The 26,433-nt window shown below is 58.2% G+C and overlaps 2 protein-coding genes across 2 annotated transcripts in view; both read left to right on the top strand.

Annotated features, from left to right (window-relative positions):
* RAB10 (RAB10, member RAS oncogene family) overlaps window positions 1-12,877 on the top strand; it is a 38,579-nt gene extending 25,702 nt beyond the window's left edge. Inside the window, exons 2-6 of the mRNA XM_079298342.1 lie at window positions 894-954; window positions 6,630-6,768; window positions 10,073-10,162; window positions 11,211-11,312; window positions 12,452-12,877. Of these exons, the coding sequence (XP_079154468.1) occupies window positions 894-954; window positions 6,630-6,768; window positions 10,073-10,162; window positions 11,211-11,312; window positions 12,452-12,535 (476 nt within the window). The 3' untranslated portion in view covers window positions 12,536-12,877. The remainder of the gene's footprint in view (window positions 1-893; window positions 955-6,629; window positions 6,769-10,072; window positions 10,163-11,210; window positions 11,313-12,451) is intronic.
* Window positions 12,878-18,697: 5,820 nt separating this feature from the next.
* GAREM2 (GRB2 associated regulator of MAPK1 subtype 2) lies at window positions 18,698-26,381 on the top strand (the record flags this gene model as incomplete). The annotated part of the gene is made up of 6 exons (XM_079298307.1): window positions 18,698-18,809; window positions 20,072-20,212; window positions 22,191-22,321; window positions 23,397-24,503; window positions 25,024-25,187; window positions 25,264-26,381. 6 exons carry the CDS (start codon window positions 18,698-18,700, stop codon window positions 26,114-26,116), a joined length of 2,508 nt encoding a protein of 835 aa, XP_079154433.1. The 3' UTR covers window positions 26,117-26,381.
* Between the last annotated feature and the right edge of the window lie 52 nt (window positions 26,382-26,433).

Here is a 26,433-nt window from a genome sequence, read left to right as displayed (position 1 = left end):
TGTGTCCAGGGAAGGGGCTGAGCCCCAGCAGAGGCTGAGGGAGCTGGAAAGGGGCTCAGCCTGGAGAAAAGGAGCCTCAGGGGCACCTTGTGGCTCTGCACAACTCCCTGCCAGGAGGGGACAGCCAGGGGGGGTCGGGCTGTGCTGCCAGGGAACAGGGACAGGACAAGGGAAATGGGCTCAGGCTGGGCCAGGGCAGGCTCAGCTTGGACAGCAGCAGGAATTTCTCCATGGAAAGGGTGCCCAGGGGCTGCCCAGGGAGCTTTGGGGTGCCCATCCCTGGGGGGTTTAAGAGCTGTGTGGATGTGGAATTGAAAGTAAAAACCTTTTTCATGGTCTGTGCTTGGCTGAGTTCTCAGTCTTGGTGACATTTCTGCCAAGGCTTTGGCTGTCCCAAACCCAGGGCTGAGGCAGGGATGGGTCTGGACAAGGAGAGCAAGCTCTGATAATTCACTTTTTCCTGCTGGTTGAAGCTTAGAGTGGCCTGAACCATGGTGTGGAAGCTCAGAGTGTGTTAACCCTGTGTGTGCTGGGTGAGATGGAGCAGGGAGCTCCCTGGAGCAGCTCCCCAGGGAATGAGGCTGCCAGAGCTCCAGCAGGTTTTGGGCAGCTCTCTCAGGCACAGGGGGATTGTTGGGGTGTCCTGGCAGGGCCAGGAGTTGGATCAATGATCTTTATGGGTTCTTCCTGCTCAGGGTGTTCTGAGGCTGTGCTGCTCTCCCAGCTCCTTTCCCATCTCAGTGTCCCTGGACATCTCTGGCAGCTCAGTGAAAGAAGAAAAAAACCTGCTCTTCTACTGCTCTGTCTCAGCTCTTCAGAGTTGATGTGGAATTGATTTTTTTAAAATACATAAATAAATACTAATTACTTATTTATGTGTTTGTTTATTTTAGGGATAGACTTCAAGATTAAAACTGTTGAATTACAAGGAAAGAAGATCAAGCTACAGATCTGGTGAGTAACACACAGCTTCCTTCAGCAGCAGGTGCTGCTGGGGAGAGTTTGCTCCTCCTGAATTCCATTCAGGGATGCAGCTTTGGAGCTGTTTGCAACACTCCCTGTGGAGAGTTTGCTCCTCCTGAATTCCATTCAGGGATGCAGCTTTGGAGCTGTTTGCAGCACTCCCAGTGTGTGCCTGCAGCAGGAGCAGTGTTTGTAACCACTGGGCCTGGCTGCTGGCAAACCTCCTCTTGGGAGGGGGGGAGCATCCTTCCATCCAGGCTGTGATTTAGTGGTTTGAAACTGGAATTTTGAAATGAGGAGTTGCCTGCAGTCTGTGACTATAAATTGACTCGTAGCCTTGCTTTGTGTCAGCAAGAAAATGCAACCCAGGGCTGCACTTGGGCTGGAATTTTCCATGTTCAGCTGCTCTGTGGGAATGGCTGACAAGAGGCAAAGCCTCAGCTCCTTCCTCTCAGCTTCTGTGCTTTGAAGCAGAGGCTTTTCAGCAGCTCAGGGCAGGAGAGCCTGTGGCTTTTGCTGGCCTGTGGGTCTGGCTGGGCTCCCTGCTCACAGAGCTCTGGGCTGCCATTTGTCCCTTTTGTCCCCCTCACAGCAGTCCCATGGCTTTGTGTAGGTGCAGGAGGGTGGATTCCAGTTTGCTCTTTTCATCATTCCAGGATAATTCTGAGTGATTATCCTTCCTCACCAGGGCATGCAGAGTCCTCTTGGCAGCAGCACCCTGAGGAAGTGTTAGAGGTGACAGAGAGCAGGTTTGGATGGGATACTGGACAGGAATTGTTCCCTGGCAGGGTGGGGAGATCCAGCTGTGGCTGCTCCTGGCAGTGCCCAAGGCCAGGCTGGGTGAGGCTTGGAACAACCTGGGACAGTGAGAGGTGTCCCTGCCAGGCACTGGATGAGCCCTGAGGTCCTTTCCAACCCAAACCATCCCAAGATTCTTCAATAAACTTAAAAAGAAAATCATCATGAAATGTAAAAACCAGCAAATATAAGAAAGTGAGGATATTTAATGCATGTATAAAGAGCAAGATTTAATGAAGTTGTACAAATTGTAGAGTTTAGTGACTTAGGGAAGTGGACTTGGGTGAGCTGAGATTTACACAGTGGCAACTTTTAAATGTCACAAAATTGGGAAGTTGTGGCCTGAATCTACTACCTGTTTCTGTCAGGTTCAAGATTGCACATTTGAAATGAAACTTGGCAAGCAGCAAGTGAAGCTCCTACAGAAAACAAAAATAAATTCTACTAAGCTTCCAACTTTTCCTTTAGCAGAAGTTTTGCCCAAGCAGTGGGCAAATGAATCATTATTAATTATTAATCATGAGATTGCCATGGGCCTGGAGCTGTGGATGTCCCTGTCCTTCAGGTGTGACCCCACAGCAGAGCACACAGCAGGACAGCTCCTTTCCTCCTCCTGCCTCTGGAAACAGGGCCCCCATGACTGCCTCACAGCCATGCCTTGAGCTCTGAAATTTAAATTTAGGAGCACAAAGGTCAGGCTGAATTAAACCTGCCTGGGGTGAAAGCAACTTGATACTCAGCTGTTAAGGGTAGGGATGTGCTCTGTGAGGATCAGGCTGGGTTGGAACCTGCTCCAAGTGTGAGTGGGCACATCCATCAGGAGAATCAGAGTGCCAGATTCTGGGTGGAACCACACCCAGGAATTCTGCATCTCCTTGGCTGGGTTATTGTCCAACCCCTCTTGGGGATTGGACAAACTCTTGGGAAGAGGATCCCAAGAATTCTCTTCTTTGGGAGAATTCCTGGGACAGTCACTAATGATGAAGCTGGTGCAGGATGTGAGAGAAAGAAATTGAAACACATTTGGGAGTGGAAACTCTTACAAAGGGTGGGACCTGGAGGGGTTTCCTGAATGTCTGGAAGAATATTATCAATGTCATGATGCAGAGAAAGAATGGAGAACCAGAGTGAGAGATGCAGGAAAAGCAGGTGCTGGCTTTGGGAAAACACTGAGGACTTCAAAGGAACAAGGTAGTAGAGCTAAAAACAGAGTGTGATATCACACATTGAGGAGCTCAGGTAGAGCTGCTTTGAAATGGAAACCAAAGGGCTTTGGCCCTTCCCAGAACTCATTAACATAGTGTGGCATTGAGAAATGAAATGGGATTTTCCTGGTGGTGTGGGCAGGAAGTGAGTGTGGCAGTCCCACAGAACACAGGTCTGATCAGCCCTGACTCAGCTGGAAAAATGAGGATTCTTGAAAATCCTGGATATCCTGAGCCAGGTAGGGAGGGTCTGATAGAACCTGCTGCCTTTTTCTGACACCCAAACATCACCTCTGGCCTGAGGCAGAAAGTGGCACAAGGAAAATGAAATTTTGCTGGCAAACTCCTCATGGGATGTAGGGGTGGCTGCAGGTGCCCATGGATGGATTCACAAGGGATTTCACAGAAGGGATCCCTGCTTCCAGAATTCTTCCAGCACTGGGAAATGGAAGCTGGAAAACCTCTGGGCTGCCCAAATCCAGCTCTGAGGTGCTTGGCAGGAGGCACAAAAAGCAGAGCTGGGTTTGTGATCCAGGCAAAGCACAGGCTCAAAGGAATGTAACTAGCAGCTAAAAATAAATTTTTTTCTTTTTTTCCTGCTTAGCTACTCCTCCAGCTCTCCTATCTTGAATGACATTTGTGTGTCAGCCTTCCTGACTGATTCCAAATTTTAGGAACAGCTTTATGTTTTTAGTGTGCAGCTCCTAGCTGTGTGGAGGACTATAAAACTAACATTTTTTTAAACCCATTTCCATGGTCCTCAGGATCTTGGTTCATTCAGCAATAACAATGTGCTGGGATGGCTGTGCAGCTGCAGCTCCTGCTCTTCCCCAGTCTCTCCAATGCCACATGGCTCTGCAAATGTACCAACAATAAATCACAAAATTCTTGGCATTATTTTCCTAGGAATTCCTTGCTTTAATATGTTGAAAATTTTCATTTTGAGCCACATGGGCTGGGGGGATGCTCACAAATCATCAGATCTAATCTCTTCTTGCTGCTGCAGCCATGTAAATCTTTCATCAATAAATCATAACACATTTCAAGGTTCCTTTAGTCTCTGCCAGGTCAGCTGGAAAGCTGTCCCAGCAATTCCTTTCTCTCCAGGTTCAACCTCTAATATGATCCAGCTTATGCATATTTTAATGTTGGCATGAGAATAATTCAAATAGATTTTGCACTTTCCTCGAGCATCTCCTTTCCCCAGTCCCACAGGACAATCTCCTTTGTCTTCACAAAGCTGAACATCCCAGCTCCCTCCCTCTCCTCCTGTGCTTCATTTTCCTTGCCTGTTCCAATAATCCTTGCCCATTCATGTGAACTGGGATGCACTGGGTTAGTTGTACTATTTAATTAGTGGGTTTTTGGATTTTTTGTGGGGTTTTTTTGTTTCTGTTTTTGTTTGTTTGTTTGTTGGTTTTTTTTTGTTTTTACTTAGAGTTAGGATTAAAACACAAAGGAGATGAATTTATTCTTCAGACTTGGTTGTTTATTAAATTTATTTATAGTACAGAGAGTTTTGTAACACTTCTAGCTACCAGTTAAAAGTGAGCAAAGTGGAGGCTAATCCAGCTAGTTACAAGGTCTTTTAAAGCTAAACAGTCCAATAAAGAATTAAAACTTATATTATTTATACTTTTGACCCAATAACCAAACTGCTGTGACCTGCAGTGCAGCACTAACTGTCCAACCAAAAACTACCTGAAATCATGAAAAAGAAGGAAGGAGGAGCAAAGAGACAACTCCCAAGAACCTCCATTACCATATCCTAAAACCTCCAATTCCAACATGTGAAATCACACTTTTATTCTGACCACACAGCAGTGATTTTAACTCCATCAGCCAGGTCTGGAAGCCTTTTCAAGGCTCAGAGAGCACAGAATCTGCCAGGTTTCATGGTTCCATCCACCTGCCCAGGTGTGTGCCCACACCCAGAGCTTTTGGAGCCTGTGCCAGGGGTTTGCACAGAGGGAAGGGGCAGCAAACAGGAGCTGCCTCCTGCTGTTTGCCCAGGGTGGGTCCAGCCCTGGTGGGCAGAGCCAGGACTCCCTTCCTCTCTTTGCCTCAGCCTGCTCTAATCTGCCTTCCATTAGGAGTTATCTCTGAATAATGAATGGAGAATCCATTCACCAGGGGAAAGGGCAGCTATAGTATTTATAAAATAAAAAAAATAAAAAAAAAAAAAAAGGAAACACTGCAGGTTCTTTGCTTCTCCCCTCCCCAGCTTTCTTTTCCATTAGCTGAGCTCCAGGTGCCAGAAAAAGCAGTGGAGGAGTTAACCAGGCCAGTCAGTTGTGGGATGTGACAAGCAGTGAGTAGCAGCTCCATGCTGCCAAGCTGTGTAAAAGCACTCAGAATTGTTCCTGTGACAGCTGCTGGCCCTGGCAGGAGGGAGGAATCCCAGATCCCAAAAGTCTGCTGGGATGGGAAGGCTTTTCCAGCACTGTCCTGCTTGGGAGAAGCCCCTGGGAGGGAATAACCTGGGGAAGGTGCTGGCAAGTGGGTACAGAGCTGGGGAGAGAGAAAATAGTGAGGTGTGGGTGGAGATATTTTGCAGGAATTTGTCCTGAGTGAAGGACAGAATCCCTCTCTCTCTCTCTGGGATATGCCAGGAAAACCACCAATTAAAGGATTAAACTCCCCCAAATTACTTCATAGAATCCCAGAAAGGTTTGGGTGGGGAGGGACCCCAAATCCCCCCAGTGCCACCCCTGCCATGGGGACACCTCCCACTGTCCCCAGTGTCCAGCCTGGCCTTGGGCACTGCCAGGGATGCAGGGGCAGCCACAGCTGCTCTGGGCACCCTGTGCCAGCCCTGCCCACCCTGCCAGGGAACAATTCCTGCCCAGGATCCCACCCATGGGAGCCATTCCCTGGGTCCTGTCCCTCCCTGCCTTGTCCCCAGTCCCTCTGAGCTCTCCTGCAGCCCCTTCAGGCCCTGCCAGGGGCTCTGAGCTCTCCCTGGACCCTTCTCCTCTCCCCTGAGCCCCCCCAGCTCTCCCAGGCTGGCTCCAGAGCAGCTCCCTGGCCTCCAACAGCTCTGTGTCCTTACATGAATAATGTCACTGAAAACTCTCTGTAAACCTACAATCCCTGGGGTTTGTGGCCTCTGAAGGACACTGCAGAATGTGCAATTAATTCTTCATTTATGGTTTTCTAGTTAATTCTTAGTTAATTCTCAATATACAGCTAATTCCCACCTTACTGCCATAAATGTTTATTTAACCACATCCCACCAAAGATCCCAGAAGGAGATGGGAACATCCAGGCTGTCACTGATGCTTTGTGATCAGTTTTCAGCATATTGTTTATAGACAGCAGCACTGAACAGAGCCCTGGAGGGGCTGCAGTGTGTCCAGGGAAGGGGCTGAGCCCCAGCAGAGGCTGAGGGAGCTGGAAAGGGGCTCAGCCTGGAGAAAAGGAGCCTCAGGGGCACCTTGTGGCTCTGCACAACTCCCTGCCAGGAGGGGACAGCCAGGGGGGGTCGGGCTGTGCTGCCAGGGAACAGGGACAGGACAAGGGAAATGGGCTCAGGCTGGGCTGTGGTTGTGGCTGCTGGGCAGGGCAGGGGCTCAGGCAGCCCAGGCACAGTGCTGGGGCTGTGTGTGTGTGTGTGTGTGTGTGTGTGTGTGTGTGTGTGTGACAGGCTGTGCTGTCTCCCAGGGACACGGCGGGGCAGGAGCGTTTCCACACCATCACCACCTCCTACTACCGAGGGGCCATGGGCATCATGCTGGTGTACGACATCACCAACGGCAAGAGCTTCGAGAACATCAGCAAGTGGCTGCGCAACATCGACGAGGTGGGGGCTGCAGCCAGCAGGGCCACGGGCTGGGCAGGGGGCACAGCTGGGCAGGGGGCACAGCTGGGCAGGGGGCACAGCAGGGCCACGGGCTGGGCAGCGGTACAGCTGGGACACGGGCTGGGCAGGGGGCACAGCTGGGCAGGGGACACAGCTGGGACATGGGCTGGGCAGGGGTACAGCTGGGACACGGGCTGGGCAGGGGGCACAGCTGGGCAGGGGTACAGCTGGGACATGGGCTGGGCAGGGGGCACAGCTGGGACACGGGCTGGGCAGGGGGCACAGCTGGGCAGGGGGCACAGCTGGGCAGGGGTACAGCTGGGACATGGGCTGGGCAGGGGGCACAGCTGGGACACGGGCTGGGCAGGGGGCACGGGCTGGGACACGGGCTCGGCAGGGGGCATGGGCTGGGCAGGGGTCACAGCCCCAGCTGGGGGGACAGGGTGGGAAAAGAGTCCCCAGACTGAGCAAAGGGTCCTCAGGGCTGAGCAAAGGGTCCCTATACTGAGCTAAGGGTCCCCAGACTGAGCAAGGGTCACAGGATGGGCAAGGGTCACAGGATGAGCAGGGGTCACAGGATGGGCAAGGGTCACAGGCTGGGCAGGGGTCACAGGGTGAGCAAAGGGTCCCCAGACTGAGCAAAGGGTCCCCAAGGCTGAGCAAAGGGTCCCCAGGGCTGAGCTAAGGGTCCCAAACTGAGCTAAGGGTCCCCAGGCTGAGCAAAGGGTCCCCAGAGCTCAGCTTCAACTGTGAGAGGTGACACATCCCAAACCTCACCCAAATAGTCCCCAGAGCTCAGCTCTGCCTTCAGCTGTGCCAGGAGGGCTGGGCCATTAAACAGGAGCTGTGAAATACCCACTGTGTACCTGAGCAAACTGTGCTGTGCTGGAGGAGGGTGGGAAGGGAGCAGCACTGAGAACTTTGGGAGCACCTCACACCTCACAGTGAGGGCACACTGTGTGTTGCTACTCACAGCAGCTGTTTCCTCAGTGAGAGCTGGAAATCCTCAAAGGTAATTAAACATCACCATCTCCACCCCCAGTAATCATGGCATGGAATATTTGGAGGTTTCTCATGGCTGGTGCAGGCAGTGTGGCACCTACTGCTGGGAGTGTTTGGATAGGTGAGCATTGCCCTTGACAGAGGAGAACCAGAACAGGGAGGCTGGAAAATTTCAGGCAAGGTCAAGTGAAGCAGAAGGAAGTGATGTGGAAGAATTAAGTGCCTGGTTTATCCTCCAGGAGTTCTGAGATAGCAAGGGAACAACACAGCTGGTGGTTCTTAGTTTTGTCACGCTGTTGCCAAGTGGAATAAATGTTAAATAATGGAACAAAGTTTGGATTTTCCTAGAAAGCACAGAGGTGGCCCTGTAGAACTGAGCACAGGTGGGGCTGTCAGTACTGCTCAGGGCAGCCCTGAGGCTGGGGAAAGCAGCACAGCAAAGGTGGGATGTTGGGATTTGAATTTCCCAGCATGAGAAGTGGGACATGATGGTGTTCATGGAGAAGTGCCCTGTGTGATGGGAACAGAGGGGATAAGGCAGCACAGGAGGAGACTCAGCAATGAGTTGGACTAAACTTGAAACCTCAGTTCTTGGATTCTAGAGCTGCTTTGTTAAAATACTCAGAGGTGTCTCAGGTAAATGATGAATGTCATTGGCACCATCAGGGTTTTTGGTGCCCTCGTGGTTTCAATCTGGGCAGCTGATTTCAGGTACATTCTAGAGGCTACTCAGGGACTGTGGCTGTAAAAGGGACATTTGACACCTTAGGGAGCTGTTTTTGTTGTGGGAAAAGCTCAGCAGTGCAGTGTCTTTGCAGAAATCACAGAGACACTGAGGTAGGAAAATCCTTTGGAGCTCATTGACCCCAGCCATCCCCAGCACTGCCAAAGCCACCACTGCCCCATGTCCCCAAGAGCCACATCCACAGGGCTTTGAAATCCTCCAGGGATGGGGACTCCCCCCTGCCTGGGCAGCTGTGGGGAATAAATTCTTCCCAGGTCCTTTCCTGCCTGGCAGCTTTCCAGCCCCTCTGGATCATCCCATGGGGTTGGTGTGTCCCCAGTGCAGGACTCAGCTCTTGGCCTTGTTGGCCCTCACCCAGTGACCCCACCATGGATCCATCCTGTGCTGGTGTCTGTGCCCAGCTCCCTGCCCAGCATTTCCCATCCCATCATGGATCCATCCTGTGCTGGTGCCTGTGCCCAGCTCCCTGCCCAGCATTTCCCATCCCATCATGGATCCATCCTGTGCTGGTGTCTGTGCCCAGCTCCCTGCCCAGCATTTCCCATCCCATCATGGATCCATCCTGTGCTGGTGTCTGTGCCCAGCTCCCTGCCCAGCATTTCCCATCCCAGTCCCTGGGGTGCCCAGCAGCTCCCCCAGGGTGGTGCCTGGATCCCAGAGCATCCCTGCAGGTGCTGGACAGGATGGGGCAGCCCTGAGCCCCTGCTGCTGCTCCCAGCTCCAGCTCTCCCAGGTTTATCCCAGCAGGGTTCACCTCTCCAAGCCAGGACCAGCCAGTTTCTCCAGGAGAATGCTGTGGGGAAAGGTGCCCAGGCAGATGCACCCACAGCCTTTCCCTCATCCATTAAGGTCACACTGTCACAGAAGGAGATCAGGTTGGTCAAGCAGGACCTGTCACAAAGCCAGACTGGCTGGGCCTGACCTTCTGCTTGTCCTTCACATGTGATCACACCCCAGGACCTTCCCAGTCCAAGGTCAGGCTGACAGACCTGCAGTTCTGGATCCTCCTTCAGCACTTCTTGGAGCCTGGCATCACACTGGCCAAGCTCCAGTGAGACAGGACCTTCCCAGCTCACCAGGCTGAGGAGAAATGATGAGAAATGATGAGAAATGCTAAATGTTGCCCCTCTGGAGAGGCTGCAGGGAATGGGCTGGATCTGGGGTTCCTCATCCCTGACCAGTCTGACACTGTGCAGGAAACACCAATCCCTCTCCTCCCTGTTCCCTTTGGACACCCTGCCCCACTCCCTGGTTTCTGTTTCCCTTCTCTCCCTCATTTCTCTCTTTGGGTTCTGCCCCATTTTCCTCCCCAGTCACTCATTCTCCTCTGGCTTATCCCTCACATTGCTCTGTGGCAAAGTGGGGAGGAGAAAACCATTAACCAGTGCCAGGAAGTCATTAGGAGGCTGGGGTTAATTAACAGCTTGTTCCTGTGCCACTGCAGTGCATGGAGCTCCATTGTGGGCAGCTGTAGGTGGTGGCCTGGCCACAGCAAGGTGAAGCAGATATTTTGGCTGTGCTGGGGAGGTGTGTGACCCTGTCCCTGTGTCCTTCCAGCATGCCAATGAGGATGTGGAGAGGATGCTGCTAGGAAACAAGTGTGACATGGAAGATAAAAGAGTTGTCCCTAAAGCAAAAGGTGAACAGGTGAGTATCAAACAAAAACTTCTTTATCCAAGTCAGCAAATCACTGCCAAGGCTTCTGCCTGCTCCAGGGGGTTGGGATGGCCCAGTGGGATGTGCCAGGGCATGAATGCAGGAGCTGATGGCTGAGAATCCTGGGAATGCTTTCTCTGAAACTGCCATGAATGGGAGAAGTTCAGCTGCAGTTTCTGCTTCCTTTGATAACTCAAAATTCCCAGGCATCCCTGAATTCCTCACTGTGTGACAGTGTGTGGTGTCTGTCCTCTTAGGCCCACACACAGACTTGGATTATTTAGTAGATTCTAATTATTCTGAAGTTGTGAATTTTCTAAGCCACCTCACCTGGCTGGTGCTGCTGGTACTGAGGGGGTCACAGAATCCCTGAGGTTGGGAAGGAGCTTCCAGCCCATCCAAACCAGCCTGTGTCTGATCCCTCCCTGTCCCATCCCAGAGCCCTGAGTGCCACATGCACCCCCAGGGATGGGCACCCCAAAGCTCCCTGGGCAGCCCCTGCCAAGGCCTGAGCACCCTTTCCATGGAGAAATTCCTGCTGCTGTCCAAGCTGAGCCTGCCCTGGCCCAGCCTGAGCCCATTTCCCTTGTCCTGTCCCTGTTCCCTGGCAGCACAGCCCGACCCCCCCTGGCTGTCCCCTCCTGGCAGGGAGTTGTGCAGAGCCACAAGGTGCCCCTGAGGCTCCTTTTCTCCAGGCTGAGCCCCTTTCCAGCTCCCTCAGCCTCTGCTGGGGCTGAGCCCCTTCCCCAGCTCCGTTCCCTTCCCTGGACACGCTGCAGCCCCTCCAGGGCTCTCCTGTCAGGAGGGGCCCAGAGCTGCCCCAGCACTGGAGGTGCCCCAGCAGTGCCAGCACAGGGGACAGGCACTGCCCTGGCCCTGCTGCCACCCCAGAGCTGGCACAGCTCAGGGGCTCTTGCCCACCTGGGCTCATGTCCACTCCAGTATTCCCTGCTTTATACATTCTGCTGATCCCAAAGTGGTGGTGGCACCACTGGAACATCCCCAGGGTCTCTAATCTCCCTCTCTCTGTTTGCTGCAGATTGCCAGGGAGCACGGTATTAGGTTTTTTGAAACTAGTGCAAAAGCAAATATAAACATTGAGAAGGCATTCCTCACATTAGCAGAAGACATTCTTCGAAAGGTAGGTGCTCCTCTGGAACCCAGACCCTGAAATTCACCTCCCACTGTTGGGGTGCTCACCTGAGTTGTTGCAGTTTGACTTTGTTGTGCTGAGGCAAAGGAGTCCCTGAAGCAGCAGGGCTGAGCTTGTGAAGCTGGTTTGGTGTTTTGTTGTTGCTGGGGCTGCCTGCAGGGAGTAACAGCCATCAGAGCCCAGGAGCTGAGATCCTGTTTGTTTGTTTGTTCCTTACACTCACACAGTGTACACAGACCCCCTGTGCTGGAACATCCCTGCCTAGGGCAGGTTTTGGAAGCTCTGTGGAGCTCCAGACACGTGGCTTGGCCACCCCTGGCACTTGTGCTCCTATTCCTGCACAAACAAACCCCATCCCAGGCCTGTCTCATCCCTGCCTTCCTCCCTCTCCCATTTGAATGCTGTGGATAATGTCACCTAGTTGTCCTGAGTCATTTCTTAATCAGTTTTTGACAAGCTTTGTGTGATAAACAGGGTGGAAACCCCTAGCCTTTGGTGAACAGGAGGTCATGCTACAAACCATACCAACCTTTGGTCCATAAATCTTCATTTTTGGCCTCTGTCATTATCCTTGGGGTTCTTTTGCAAGGCTGTGACAAAGAGAGCTGAATCAGGAATGTGGAGACTCAAGTGTGGTGAGGGTTTAGGTTCCTTTCCAGGCAGCTGGAAGTGGATGTTGGTGTTGCATCACACCCACTGCAGTGGGGTTTTGGCTTTGGTGTCACCAAGTTCTGTCCTGTGTGTCCTTCTCTTCCTGGGGAGCAGGAGCAGAGGCTGGGAGCAGGCCCAGTTTATCCATGAAAACTGTGGGGTTTGGAGGTCATTAGTTCAATCATGTGAGTTCAGCTTGTGTTGTTTGTAGGCTGGGATTTCCTCACTCCACCAAACCCAGCCTTGGCTCTGTGCAGCACCCAAAATAGCTCCACTTGACTCAGGGGTGGTCCCAGTTCCAGCACTGGGTTTTTTCCCAGCTTTCCAGTTGTTTATTGAAACCAAACCAAACAACAAAACCCCCTTAAATGGGTGCAGAAGGGGGGAGGGTTCCCTGCATTCTGAGGAGCTCTTTGTGCAGAGCTGGTGGCATCTCCAGAGCCATCTAACCTGTTGTGTGCCTTGTTTCCTTGCAGACCCCTGTAAAAGAGCCCAACAGTGAAAATGTAGATATCAGCAGTGGAGGTGGGGTGACGGGCTGGAAGAGCAAGTGCTGCTGAACCTTCTCCTGCCTCACCAATCGCCATCCTCCCCTTTTTTCTCGCTGCAAAACAAACCACTCTGCCCGTTTTTTAACCTCAAACCAATGGTTTTGTTCCTCATCTTAACCAGCTCCTGCCTCCCCTTGGTTTTCCAGCTAGGACAGCTTTGCCTACTCCAGTTTTCTCAACACATGTATAGGAAATTCATCTCTGTGACTTCATTTCCATGTCCCTGCTCAACTCACCACTACGTTTGGGTTGTATTATAGTCCCGTCCCTCCTGCCATTAAACCCCAGAGCAATCATACTCAACTCTCTTCTGCAAATTGTATAAGAATAAAGGTTAGAATTAACAATTGATTTTGTACAACAGTGGAATTTTCTGTCATGGATCATGTGCTCGAGTCACCATATTTCTCTAGATGCATCAGGCAAGAGCCAGGAAAAACTCATTTTCGCCTTGAGTCCGTGAGTGGGGTTTCTTTGTCCTGTGCCTTATGTGGAAAAAGGAACTTTTATTTTCACTTTCTTTTCTCTTTTCTGGTGGAAGCATGTGCAGGAGACATCCCATCCCCCCGTGCCATTGAGTCCTGACCTCTGTAGTGGTTGCTTTTCTGTAACGTTGGTGTCATGCATCGAGGACAAAGGGTGGTGCAAAACAAAAGCAAACTCCCTGTAACCTGCTGTGTCTCCTCTTGGCAGTCCCGCCCTTCCCAACTCTTCTGCTGCCATTATTTCCTTCACTTTGCAGCTCTTTTTTCCTTTTTATTTTTTTCTTTTTAGGTTTTGTTTTTTTTTTTTTTTGCCTGCATGCTGCTTTGATTTGCATTTCTCCATGGTGTGATGTGTTAATGGAAAGGATGGCAACGCGCTGTGTTTGCCAAAAAATTTAATACAAAGCACTGATTTAGCTTCCGAGGTAAAAAACGTTGAGATCCCTACTAACCCCCCTAGGCCTGTCTGTCACTAGTGACCCCTCCTCCCTCCCCGTCCCATATGGAAGAGTTATTTGCATGCACTAGTTTCTATGGAGGGTGATGTGGTTGTCTATTTTCTGTGTATGAATATAACCTGGATCCCCAAACTGACAGTTCAGCACTTCATCCACCCGAGCTCCCGCCCCGGCCCCGCAGAGCTGGATGGGAACAGAAGGAAAGGACAGGAAAGGACAGGACAGGCAGCAGAGCCAGCCAGAGGGCAGTTTAACTTATTCCCTCCCTGGAAACTTTCATTTTTCCAGCGTGCAGAGCCGCGCTGGGCCGGCGGGATGGACCCGGGCTGGATCCGCGCTGCCGCCGCTGTCCCGAGCTGTCCCCGGTGCTGCTGGCCCTGTCGCAGCCCTGTCACAGCCCTGCTGGCCCTGTCACAGCCCTGCTGGCCCTGTCACAGCCCTGTCGCAGCCCCGCCAGCTGTGCTCGGCAGCGCTGGGTCCCCCCGGGGAATGGTGGCACCGGGAGCGGCCCCGCTCCGCCCCGCCGCTAACGCTGAGTGAATTTTCATGAAATGACGGTGTTTGTTTGAACTCGTGCTCCGGAGCGGCTCCTTCCCGTGCGGGGCTCCCCGAGGTGTCTCCCTGTCCCTCTGTATTTGGCATTTTTGTCCCTGTGTGTGTTAACCCTTCCCAGGCGAGTGGCTGCTGGGGTCGGGCTCAGCCTTGTACAGAGCCCGGCGACTTTTGGCTAAAATCTGCACTTTCTAACGTGATCAAAAAGGGAAAAAAAAATGGCGAAATCTACATCAAGGGTTTGTTTTTTTGGTTTTTTGTTTTTTTGTTTTTTGTTTTTTTTTGTATAATCCTTGTTTTAAACGTAAGCTTTTAATTTGTTTCCCTGGGTGTGCCCCCTTTGTAGACGCCGTGCCCGTTGCAGGCACAGGTGGAGCCCCGGCCACTCCCGGTGCCACTCCCGGTGCCACTCCCGGTGCCACCCCCGGTGCCACCCCCGGTGCCACTCCTGGTGCCACCCCCGGTGCCACCCCCGGTGCCACTCGCTGCCCCTCGTCCCTCCCCGGTCAGTAAATCTGAGCTGTTTCTATCGGGTCTATTCCTGTTCCTGTCCAAGCTCGAGTTGCACCCGCGGGCTCAGGCGGGGCGGGGAGGAGGGAGCAGCACGGTGCCGATGCTGAAACAGATAAAAACCCCCTAAAAATTAATAATAATAACATGAATAATAATCACGTGGGAGGAGTTTGCAGTAACTTGATGTCTGCTGGTATCTCAACTCCCTGCTAGTTCCAAACTAACCGCTTGTGAAACCTGTGCTTGGAACCCCAGCCCAGCCCTGTGGAGTAGAGAAGGGCAGCGGGAGGTGTCAGCAGCCCCTCCGTGCCCCCGGGGGGAGCTCAGCCCTGCCCTTTTGCCACCAAAAAAAAACCAAAAAAAAGCTGTTAAACGATGAAATTGGTCCTTAAACCAAACCTGAGCTTGGCTCTGTGCCACGGCCGTGTCACTCGCCGGGGTCGCTTCGTGCCCTCGGACTCGGACGGTGGAATAAAAAACAGCATCAAGGTCTTGGATTAATTCCCATGCCGACAATTTTTTACTTAATCTTTTAATATTTTTGCTACTCCACTCTGGCTTTTTATTTAAAACACATTCTTTTGTACCACTTACTGTATCAAATTGTATAAAAGATCACTGTCCCATTCTTGGTCGTACCAAGAGCAAATAAAAGCTTTTATAAACTTGCAGTGGTGACTTCCTGGGCCCCTTGAATTCCCTCTGGCTCTGGTGGGGCTGGCCCTGGAGGAGGTGGGATGAGTCCCCCCAAACCTTCAGGCCACCAGGGCTGGTTTTTTTTGGGGTGGAGCTGTTCCTGCCTTTCCCAGAGCATTTTCCGAGGGCAGGGTGGGGGAAGAGCAGCGGAGGCTGCGAGGGTGTCACTCGGTTTGGGGTGTGAGATCTCCTCTGGCCCCTGCCTGGGGGGAGCATTGCCGGTGTTTTTTGGGAAGCTGTTCCCGTTCTGCAGCCCCAGGCCCTGCCGGGGTGGGAATCAGGGGAGGCTGTTCCAGCTCTGCTGCCCCGTGTCCTCCTGCCCTTCCCTGGCCGGGCCCCTCTGCCCCGCTGGGTGTTCCCGGCTCGGCAGCCCCCGGGGCGGGGATGTCCCGGGAGGGACCCTGTGGTGACAGCAGAGGATGCACTGCTGCTGCTGCTGCCCTCCCGCTGCCACGGTGTCCCCAGTGCCACGGTGTCCCCAGTGTCACAGTGTGCCCAATGTCACGGTGTCCCCAGTGCCACGGTGTCCCCAATGTCACAGTGTCCCCAGTGTCACAGTGTCCCCACTGCCACAGTGTCCCCAGTGTCACAGTGTCCCCAATGTCACCGTGTCCCCAGTGCCACAGTGTCCCCAGTACCACGGTGTCCCCAGTGCCACAGTGTCCCCAGTGTCACAGTGTCCCCAGTGCCACAGTGTCCCCAATGTCACAGTGTCCCCACTGCCACGGTGTCCCCAATGTCACAGTGTCCCCACTGCCACAGTGTCCCCAATGTCACGGTGTCCCCAGTGCCACAGTGTCCCCAATGTCACAGTGTCCCCACTGCCACAGTGTCCCCAGTGCCACAGTGTCCCCAGTGCCACAGTGTCCCCAATGTCACAGTGTCCCCACTGCCACAGTGTCCCCAGTGTCACAGTGTCCCCAGTGTCACGGTGTCCCCAATGTCACGGTGTCCCCAGTGCCACAGTGTCCCCAGTGTCACAGTGTGCCCAATGTCACGGTGTCCCCAGTGCCACGGTGTCCCCAATGTCACAGTGTCCCCAGTGTCACAGTGTCCCCAATGTCACAGTGTCCCCACTGCCACAGTGTCCCCAATGTCACGGTGTCCCCAGTGCCACAGTGTCCCCAATGTCACAGTGTCCCCACTGCCACAGTGTCCCCAATGTCACGGTGTCCCCAGTGCCACAGTGTCCCCAATGTCACAGTGTCCCCACTGCCACAGTGTCCCCAGTGTCACAGTGTCCCCAGTGTCACGGTGTCCCCAATGTCACGGTGTCCCCACTGCCACGGTGTCCCCAATGTCACAGTGTCCCCAATGTCACAGTGTCCCCAGTGCCACAGTGTCCCCAATGTCACAGTGTCCCCAATGTCACAGTGTCTCTAAGGCCATGGTGTTCCTGTCCCCACGGTGTCCCCAGTGTCACGGTGTCCCGAATGTCACAGTGTGCCCAATGTCACGGTGTCCCCAGTGTCACAGTGTCTCTAATTGCCATGGTGTTCCTGTCCCCACGGTGTCCCCAGTGTCAGTGTCCCCAATGTCACAGTGTCCCCAGTGCCACAGTGTCCCCAATGTCACAGTGTCCCCAGTGCCACGGTGTCCCCAGTGCCACAGTGTCCCCACTGTCACGGTGTTCCTGTCCCCACGGTGTCCCCATTGCCACAGTGTCCGTGTCCCCACCGTGTCCCCATGGCACCAGTATCCGGGAGAAGCTGGTTTTTTATGGTTTTTTTGTGCTGCTGGGACTGTGTCATGGCCGCGGCGCTCGGCATTCCCGGGGAGGGGGCGAGGCCGTGGGGAGCAGCTCAGGGACCCCAAATCCTCCCGGCGTGGGAGCCCCGCAGTGCCACCCGTGGGTGGGGGATTTTGGGGGGGACTCCCGGATGGTCTCGGGGAGGGGGGACCTGGCAGGGACCTTCCCCACATGGACTCCCAGCAGTTCCCGGTGTCCTGCTGGTCCATGCCACCCCCGGCAGGGAGGTTTGGGATTTCCTCGTCATCCTCCTCCTGCTGCTGCTGCATTCTCCTCGCTGTTCCCATCCCGGCGCTTTTCGCATTCCAGCTCCACCCCCGTCCCTGATCCATCCCCATCCCTGCTCCACCCCCGTCCCTGATCCATCCCCATCTCCATCCCGGCTCCATCCCCATCCCTGCTCCATCCCCATCCCAGCTCCATCCCAGCTTCATCCCCATCCCTGCTCCATCCCATCCCTGCTCCATCCCATTCCTTCTCCACCCCCATCCCAGCTCCATCCCCATCCCCATCCCGGCTCCATCCCCATCCCGCCTCTATCCTATCCCTGCTCTGCTCCTTCCCTGTCCCTTCTCCTTTCCTACAGGTGTTTCCTCCCTTTCCCTGTTCCATTCCCATCCCTGGTTCATCCCATCCCTGTTCCTACCCCATCCCTTTCCCTGTTCCACCTCTGCTCCATCCAATCCCTGCTCCGCCCTGTCCAGCAGCTGTAGGGGACGGTGACGGGGACAGGGGACAGCACACGGTGACACGTCCCCAGGGCCGGGCACTGGCGCTGCAGGCTCCTGCTGCTTCCTCCACTCCTTCATCCTCCTCATCCCAGCCTCCAGCGGCCCAGGGAGCGGGGATGGAGCCAGCAAAGCACCGGGGAGGGGGAGCGGAGCTGGGCCGGGGCTTCTCCAGCCCGGGCTGTGGGTGACCGAGGGCTGCGGGGACACAGCGGGTCCCGTGTCCCCAGCACAGGGTGCCCGGGAGCGCCCAGGGTGCCGAGTGCCCGCTCGGGGTGACGGTGATGTCCCTGCCGAGGGTCCCCCATGACTGTCACGTCCCTGGTTCCCTCTCCCGGTGCCGTTTTTGCTCCGTGTCTGTGCGGCAGCGCCGGGCCGGGGGGTCCCGGCCGGGTCATCGGGGTGTGGGGCGGCATCGGGGTCTCCCCCGTCCCCACTGGTCCCTTGTGCCCCCCGCAGTCCCCGCCTGGAACCCCCCGGCAGCTCCCGGCGGCTCCGCGCTCCAGCAGCGGGACGGGATGGGGGGAGGATTCCCGGGGCGCCCCCGGCCCGTTCCCTCTGCGGCCAGAGAGAGCCGAGCCCCGGGAGCGCGGAGCGAGCCCGACTGAGCTCCCCGATCCCCGCCGGGGGATGCCCGGCCCCGGGGGATGCCCGGCCCCCGGGGGGATGCCCGGCCCGGGGGGGATGCCCGGCCCCGGGGGGATGCCCGGCCCCCGGGGGGATATCCGGCCCCGGGGGATGCCCGGCCCCGGGGGATGCCCGGCCCCCGGGGGGTGTCCCGCACGGGGGTCCCCGCCCGCCGCCGCCTCCCCCGCCCCCGCGGGTGGGGGGGGTTCCGCCTGCCGGGGCGGGCGGGCAGGAGGGGCCGGGGGCGGGCGGGGGGCGGCTCCTCCTGCCCCGCTCCCGCCGCCCCCCGCCCCCGGCCCCGGCCCCGGCCCGGCGGCGGCGGCGATGGAGCCCGGCCCGGGGCCGGCCTGAGCCGCGATGCGATGGAGAAGCTGGCGGCGGGGCTGGCCCGGCTCCGCTGGAGCCCCGCGGCGCTGCCCCTCGACGCCATCGTCAGCCAGTGCCGCCTGCCCACCCTCGTCTGCCTCGGGCAGGGTGAGCCCGGCGGGGGGGGACACGAGCGGGGGGTGAAGTCTGGAGGGACGAGAAGGAGGAGGAGGGAGGGAGGTTAGAGTGATGGGGGGGAGGAGGAGGAGGGTGGGAGGAAGGCTGGAGGGACCAGGGGAGGGAGGGAGGGAGGATGGAGGGACAGAGAGTGGGGCTGGAGTGATGAGGAGGAGGGAGAAAGGATGGAGTGATGAGGAGGAGGGAGGGGTGGAAGGCGGAGGGATGGGGAGGGAGGGAGGAAGGCTGGAGAGTGAGGACGAGGAGGGAGGGAGGTTGGAGTGATGAGGGAAAGGGAGAGACGAAGGACGAAGGGACCAGGAGGAGGGAGGGAGGGAGTCTGGGGCGACGAAGAGGAGGGAGAGAGCCGGGAGTGATGAGGAGCAGGGATGGGGAAGGGAGGAAGGCTTGAGAGTAAGGAGAGGAAGAGGGGAAGGCTTAGAGGGAGGGATGGAGAATGGAGAGATGAAGAGGAAGAGGGAGAGGTGAGGGGAAAGAATGGTGACCGGAGAAGTGAGGAGGAGGAGGAGGGAGAGGAGAGCAGGCTCGAAGAGGCTGAAGGGATGAGGAGGAGAAAGACTGAGGGGGACCAGGAGAAGGAAAGAGTCTGGAGTGCTGAGGAGGAGGAGGAGGGAGGAAGGCTGGGCCAGGTGAGAGCAAACTGCTGTCCCGGCTCCGGGGCTGCTCTGGTCGAACCCCTCCGGGTGCGGGGCTGGGATGGGGGGCCGGGGCTGCCCCTCGGGGGGGTCCCTGAGCTCCTGCCCTGTGGGGATGTGAGGGGGGAACTCGTGGGGCCCCGGCTGCCCCCACTGCCCCCAGCCCCTTTCCCCGCTGTCACCTTTGCCGGGTGACACTGCAGCTGCTGGCACCGGGACTGGGAGCCACCGTGTCCCCTCCCCACCCTCGCTGGGACACGGCCTGGCTGTGACCCCCGCCCGGGCTCAGTGGGGTGCAGGGGGGTTCCGGGGGCTCTGGGGGGTTCCGGGGTCCCTGGGGGTGTCTCAGGGCCCTGGGGGGGTCTCGGGGTGCCGCGGTTCTGCAGCGCTCCCGGGGGGAGCCCGCGCCGGCCCCGACTCAATAAACTTCTTGTTTGCGGCGGCTGCAGCTTTTCAGGGGGGACAAAGAAATTGTTTCCCGGGCAACTGGCGGCTCTTGGCAGCGGCACCTGCTCATCCCTCGCTCCGTCCGTCCGTCCGTCCGTCCAGCGGCGCGGGGGGCGGGGGAGGCGGTGGTGACAGCCCTGTCCCCCGCAGGTGAGCGCGTGGAGGGGGTGACAGCCCAGGACGTGCTGCTGGTCCACTCGTGCCGCCAGTGGACAACGGTGACAGCCCACAGCCTGGAGGAGGGACACTACGTCATCGGGCCCAAAATCGACATCCCGCTCCAGTACCCAGGTGGGGGGCTGGGCACGGCGGGGACAACGGGAATGGTGTCCTGACCCCCCCTCCCCGCTGGGGCCGCTCCAGTAGAGTCCAGTCTGGAGTAGGAGATGCTCTGGTCTGGGGGCTGCCCCCAACCCTGCAGAGCTGCAGGGGCTGCACAGGGAGCGGGATGGGATGGAATGGGATGGGATGGGATGGCATGGCATGGCATGGCATGGCATGGCATGGCATGGCATGGCATGGCATGGCATGGCATGGCATGGCATGGCATGGCATGGCATGGCATGGCATGGCATGGCATGGGATCCAGGGATGGGATCCATGGGATGGGATGGCATGGGATACAGGGATGGGATACAGGGATTGGATGCAGACAAGGACAGGGATGAGGACGGGGTAGGATGGGATAGAGCTGGGAATGGGAGAGTGATGAGATGGGATGGGGATAAGGGACAGGGATGAGCTGGGATAGGATGGGAAAGGGATGGGGACAGGGAGAGTGATGAGGATGGGCTGGGATGGGGCTGGGGAAGAGCTGGGGCTGGGATGAGGATGAGGATAAGGATGAGGATGAGGATGAGGATGAGGATGAGGATGAGGATGAGGATGGGGCTGTGCTGGGGCCGGCAGCCCAGACGAAGGTGCTGAGCTGCCTCTGCCGGCAGCCGCCAGAGCCTTAATGACCCCTCTAAGTGCTCCATGGCGGTAATGAGTCCTGCTAATAAATAAATAATGGGAAATGGAGCGGGGGAGGGGTTAATCACCCGTCCCAGGGGATGGAGGGGGGCTGGGCGGTGTGTTAACAGCGTTCGGGGCTCCCCGCGCCCAGCGCTGCCCGGCCATGCGGGGCTGAGCCGGCGGCTGCCCCAGGGCCGAGCGAGCGGCTCTGCTGTCCCAGCGCTGCCGCCCGGGATTAATATTCCCCTCAGGTCCGGCCCCGGCTGCGGCTTCGCTGTGGCTGCAGCTCCCCCGCTCCCGTCCCTTTCTTTCCCCGTCCCTGCCTCTCCTGTCTCCCATTCCTGCCTTTCCCCTCTCTCATTCCTGCCTTTCCCCTCTCTCATTCCTGCCTTTCCCATTCCTGCCTTTCCCTTCTTCCATTCCTGCCTTTCCTCTCTCTCATTCCTGTCTTTCCCCTCTCCCATTCCTGCCTTTCCCCTCTCCCATTCCTGCCTTTTCCCTCTCATTCCTGCCTTTCCCCTCTCATCCCTGCCTTTCCTCTCTCTCATTCCTTCCTTTCCTCTCCCATTTCTGCCTCTCCCCTGTCCCATTCCTGCCCTTCCTCTCTCCCATTCCTGCCTTTCCCCTCTCTCATTCCTGCCTTTCCCATTCCTGCCTTTCCCCTCTCCCATTCCTGCCTTTCCCCTCTCCCATTCCTGCCTTTCCCCTCTCTCATTCCTGCCTTTCCCCTCTCTCATTCCTGCCTTTCCCCTCTCTCATTCCTGCCTTTCCCCTTTCCCATTCCTGCCTTTCCCCTCTCCCATTTCTGCCTCTCCCCTGTCCCATTCCTGCCTTTCCCCTCTCCCATTTCTGCCTCTCCCCTGTCCCATCCCTGTCTTTCCTCTCTCCCATTCCTGCCTTTCCCCGTTCCCTGCTCCGTGTGTCTCCCACCATGGGGTCACTGCACCCTGGCAGAGCTGGGACAGGATTTTGGGGGGTAATGGGCACCCCTTGCAATCTGGGCTGTTCTGAGTGCATTCTTCCATTCCCAGGAACGTTTTGGGGGTCCCTGCAGCTCCGGGGGTGCCGAGTGGCATTGCTGAGACACTCCCGTGCCTTGTCCCACCCAGAAACCCCCCAGTGCTGCTGTGGGGGGGGAGTGCAGGGCCGGGGGCTGCTCAGGGGTCCCCTTGCAGCACAGAAGTGTCCCTAGAGATGTGGGGGGACCCCGGGCTGCCTCAGGGGTGGCTGTCCCTGTGAAGGGCTGTGCTATGAGGTCCCTGTGAGGAGCCGGGCTCCCCTCACCTCGGTGGGCTCGGGGGGGTCCCTGCAGGGAAATTCAAGCTGCTGGACCAGGACCGGGACCTCCGAGAGCCCGTGCAGTATTTCAACAGCGTGGAGGAGGTGGCCAGCATCTTCCCAGACCGCATCTTCGTCATGGAGGCCATCACCTTCAGCGTGAAGGTCCTGGGGCAGCAGGGGACAGCGATGGGGCAGCAGGGAGAGCTGTGGGACGGCAGGGGTGGGGCAGAAGGGGGATATTGGGGAGTAGGGGTGACACAACTGGGACTTGGTGGGACATCAGGAGAGGACGGTGGGACAGCAAAGGCTGGTGGGGGAGCAGCAAGGGTGAGTGGTGGAATTTTGGGGGTATTGGTAGGACACCACTGCAGGGGGGTGGGAAAAAAGGGATGAGTGTGGGAAAGCAGTGGGAGATGCAGGGACATGAGGAGAGGACAGTGGGACAGCACTGAGTGGTGGTGGAGCATCAGGAATGGTGATGGGATGTCAGAAATGGTGGTGGGATGTCAGGGATAGTGGTGGGACATCAGAGGCAGTGTTGGGGGGTCGGGAATGGTGGTGGGATGTCAGGGGTAGTGTTGGGGTGTCAGGGGTGGTGTTGGGGTGTCAGGGATGGTGTTGGGCTGTCAGGGGTAGTGTTGGGGTGTCAGGGGTAGTGTTGGGGTGTCAGGGATGGTGCTGGGGTGTCAGAGGTAGTGTTGGGGTGTCAGGGGTAGTGTTGGGGTGTCAGGGATGGTGCTGGGGTGTCAGAGGTAGTGTTGGGGTGTCAGGGGTAGTGTTGGGGTGTCAGGGATGGTGCTGGGGTGTCAGAGGTAGTGTTGGGGTGTCAGGGGTAGTGTTGGGATGTCGGGGATGGTGTTGGGGTGTCAGGGGTAGTGTTGGGGTGTCAGGGATGGTGCTGGGGGGTCGGGGATGATGCTGGGCTGTCAGGGGTAGTGTTGGGGTGTCAGGGATAGTGGTGGGCTGTCAGGGATGGTGGTGGGCTGTCAGGGGTAGTGTTGGGGTGTCAGGGGTAGTGTTGGGGTGTCAGGGATGGTGGTGGGCTGTCAGGGGTAGTGTTGGGGTGTCAGGGGTAGTGTTGGGGTGTCAGGGATGGTGGTGGGCTGTCAGGGGTAGTGTTGGGGTGTCAGGGATGGTGGTGGGCTGTCAGGGGTAGTGTTGGGGTGTCAGGGGTAGTGTTGGGGGCTCGGGGGCCCGGCGCAGGGCAGCGGGTGCCACCTTGGGGCTGTCCGGGCAGGTGGTGTCGGGGGAGTTCAGCGAGGACAGCGAGGTTTACAACTTCACGCTGAACGCGGGGGACGAGCTGACGCTGATGGGGCAAGCGGAGATCCTGTGCGCCAAGACGGTGAAGGAGAAGTCGCGCTTCAACACCCTGCTGCGCAAACTGGGCAAGGCGGCCCCGGCGGCGGGGGCGCGGCAGGTGAAGGGCAAGATGCCGTGCCTGATCTGCATGAACCACCGCACCAACGAGAGCCTGAGCCTGCCCTTCCAGTGCAAGGGCCGCTTCAGCACGCGCAGCCCGCTGGAGCTGCGGCTGCAGGAGGGCGAGCACACCATCCGCAGCATCATCGAGAAGGTTCGGCTGCCCGTCAACGTGGCCGTGCCCAGCCGGCCCGCCCGCAACCCCTACGACCTGCACGCCATCCGCGAGGGCCACTGCTACAAGCTGGTCAGCATCATCTCCAAGACGGTGGTGCTGTGCTGCATCCTGCGCCGCGAGGAGCTGGTGCCCTTCCATTTCCTGCTGCTGACCGACATGCCGCGCTTCCAGCTGCCCGAGGGGCTGCTGGCCGGGGACCCGCAGCTGGAGAAGCTGCTGCGGGACAGCGCCGCGTATTGCCACGACCGCTTCAACCCCGACGAGTACTCGCGGGCGGTGCGGGAAGCCAAGCCGGACTTGCTGGAGGAATGTGCGAGCCCGCGGCGCCTGCGGCTCTGCCTGCCCGCCTGCGCCCGCGACGAGCTCAGCCAGCCCCTGCAGCGCCTCTCGCTCTGTGCCTGCGGCTCCGGGGCTCCCCGGGAGCCCCCCGCCCGCTGCCAGCCACCGCGGGGGCTCGGCGGGGGCACCCCGCGCCCGCCGCTGCCCGAATTCCCCGACCCCGAGCGCGAGTACATGACGCCCGACTGGGCCGAGCCCGAGTTCAGGACTCAGGAGCCGCTGGAGATTCCCTACGAGGAGCTGTGGAGCAATCCCAGCCCGGAGAGCTGCTGCGAGCTGGGCAGCAGCGGCGGCCGGCCGGACCTCGTGTCCTTCGGGGCTGTCACCCCGCGGGGCTCCCCGCACCGCCCCGGGGACGAGCCCCGCGGGGACACCCCGCCCCCGGTGCCACCCAAATCGGAGGCGGTAAGAGCCGGCTCATATCCCCAGGGATGGGGAAAAGCATCGCTGGGGTCCTGCCAAACACTCCCCCAGCCCCATGGCAGGGCAGCCCCGACTCCCTTCCTGTCCCCTGGCCCTGCGGTCCCTCCCCAGCTCTGCTTGGTCACCCAAATGTTCAGACCGCAGCTCCCCAAGGCTGCTCATCACCAGATCCTCGGGGACATCCTGAGGTATCCCCGGTTCCCCAGGGCTCTTTGCACTATCGAGTACCAGAAGATCTTGGGCTGCTTGGAACCGTGGGATCCCCAGATCCTCTGGGCTCCCCTACACAATGGGGTACCCAACATTTCAGGCTCCCCTTCACCACGGGGTACCCCAATATTTCCGTCTCCTCGCACCATGGCGTAGGACGGCCCCAAATCTCCCCCCTTGCACCCAGAGCTTCGTGGCTCGGCGGGAGCGGCTGTCCCCGAGCCCCCATCACCCCTCCTGCCGCGGGGATCCCCGGCTCTGCCCGGAGCTGACGGCGCTGTCCCCGTTCCAGGTGAAGGAGGAGTGCCGGCTGCTGAACGCGCCCCCGGTGCCGCCCCGGGGCGGCCGCCCCCCGGCCCCCTGCAGCCCCCCGGCCCCCCTGCGCTGCCCGAAGCTGGCACCCGCGCCCTCGCCCAGCCCCAGCCTCTCCTACTATTCCTCGGGGCTCCACGACGGGTGAGTGGCTCTGGGGACACCGGGCTGGGTGGGGGGTAGCTGGAGCCTGATGGTGACACTGCTCTCGCCCCGGCAGCTCGGCCCCGCGGAGCGGCAGCGGCTCGCCCTCGCCCGACGCCTACTCGCTGTACTGCTACCCCTGCACCTGGGCCGACTGCAAGGCTGCCGAGCCCCCCGGGCGGCCGCTGCCCCCCGCCCAGCCCGCGCCCAGCTCCTGGTCCGACCCCTGGCCGTTCCCCGAGCCGGGGGCCGGGCCGGGCAGCGGCTGCTCCACGCCGCTGCTGGGGGCCGAGCCCCCCCTGAAACCCTTCCGCAGCTGCCCCCGCATCAAACCCCCGCACCCCCAAAAGCGCTTCGCTCCCTTCGGGGCGCTCAACCCCTTCGCCGGCCCCGCCGAGTGGCCCGAGAGTCCCGAGTGGTCCAAGGCGCCTTCGGCCCCGGCCGCTCCTTCCTCCTCCTCCTCGCCGGAGCCCTTCGCCCCCGCCGAGGAGCCGGCGGCTCCCCCTCGGCCCCCCAAGGGCTTGGACGGGGACGGCATCGTCATCCGTGGGGCGGCCCCGCTGTCCCCCGCCGTCCTGCGCGGGGCCGAGGGTGTCACCCGGCTGTACCTGGCCCAGGGGGTGATCGAGGTGCCCCCGGCGGCGCGGGCCGATGGGGGAGCCCCTCCGGCCGCGGCCCGGCCCGGCGGGGACAGCCCGGCCTGGCTGCCCCCCGCGGATCTCTCGGCTCTGTCGCTGGAGGAGGTGTCCAAGTGCCTGCGCTTCATCGGCCTCTCCGAGGACGTCGTGAGCTTCTTCTCCCGCGAGCGCATCGACGGCAGCATCTTCGTGCAGCTCAGCGAGGAGATCCTGGCCGACGATTTCCGCCTCACCAAGCTCCAGGTGAAGAAGATCATGCAGTTCATCAAGGGCTGGCGCCCCAAGATCTAGTGCCACGCCGCGGGGGGGGTCCCCAAATCACCTGGATTAGGGCTCGGGGTGGCCCCACTCCCCTCCCTCTCTGATGCTGCAGCTTCTCCTCCCCCCTTGCCCAGCCCTCCCCTCTTTACCCGTTTTAACACTGGACAGTAATTTTGGCCCTAAGGGGCTGGAAGACACTGGATTTTGCGTCAGCTGGTTTAACTTAATCCTTGTGGATTAGCATAATAAATGTACGGGAGAGTAATGAGCCCCCAGAGAAGGCCTTTGCTCAGGGAGGAGGATGGATGCTCTGAGGGGTCTCTCCCCTGCTTGCAGACCCTTCCCAT

The sequence above is a fragment of the Erithacus rubecula genome, assembly GCF_903797595.1.
Source record: "Erithacus rubecula genome assembly, chromosome: 2".
Taxonomy (NCBI): Eukaryota; Metazoa; Chordata; class Aves; order Passeriformes; family Muscicapidae; genus Erithacus; species Erithacus rubecula.
Note: the sequence above shows the minus strand (reverse complement) of the source record. Positions and strands in the feature narration are given on the sequence as shown.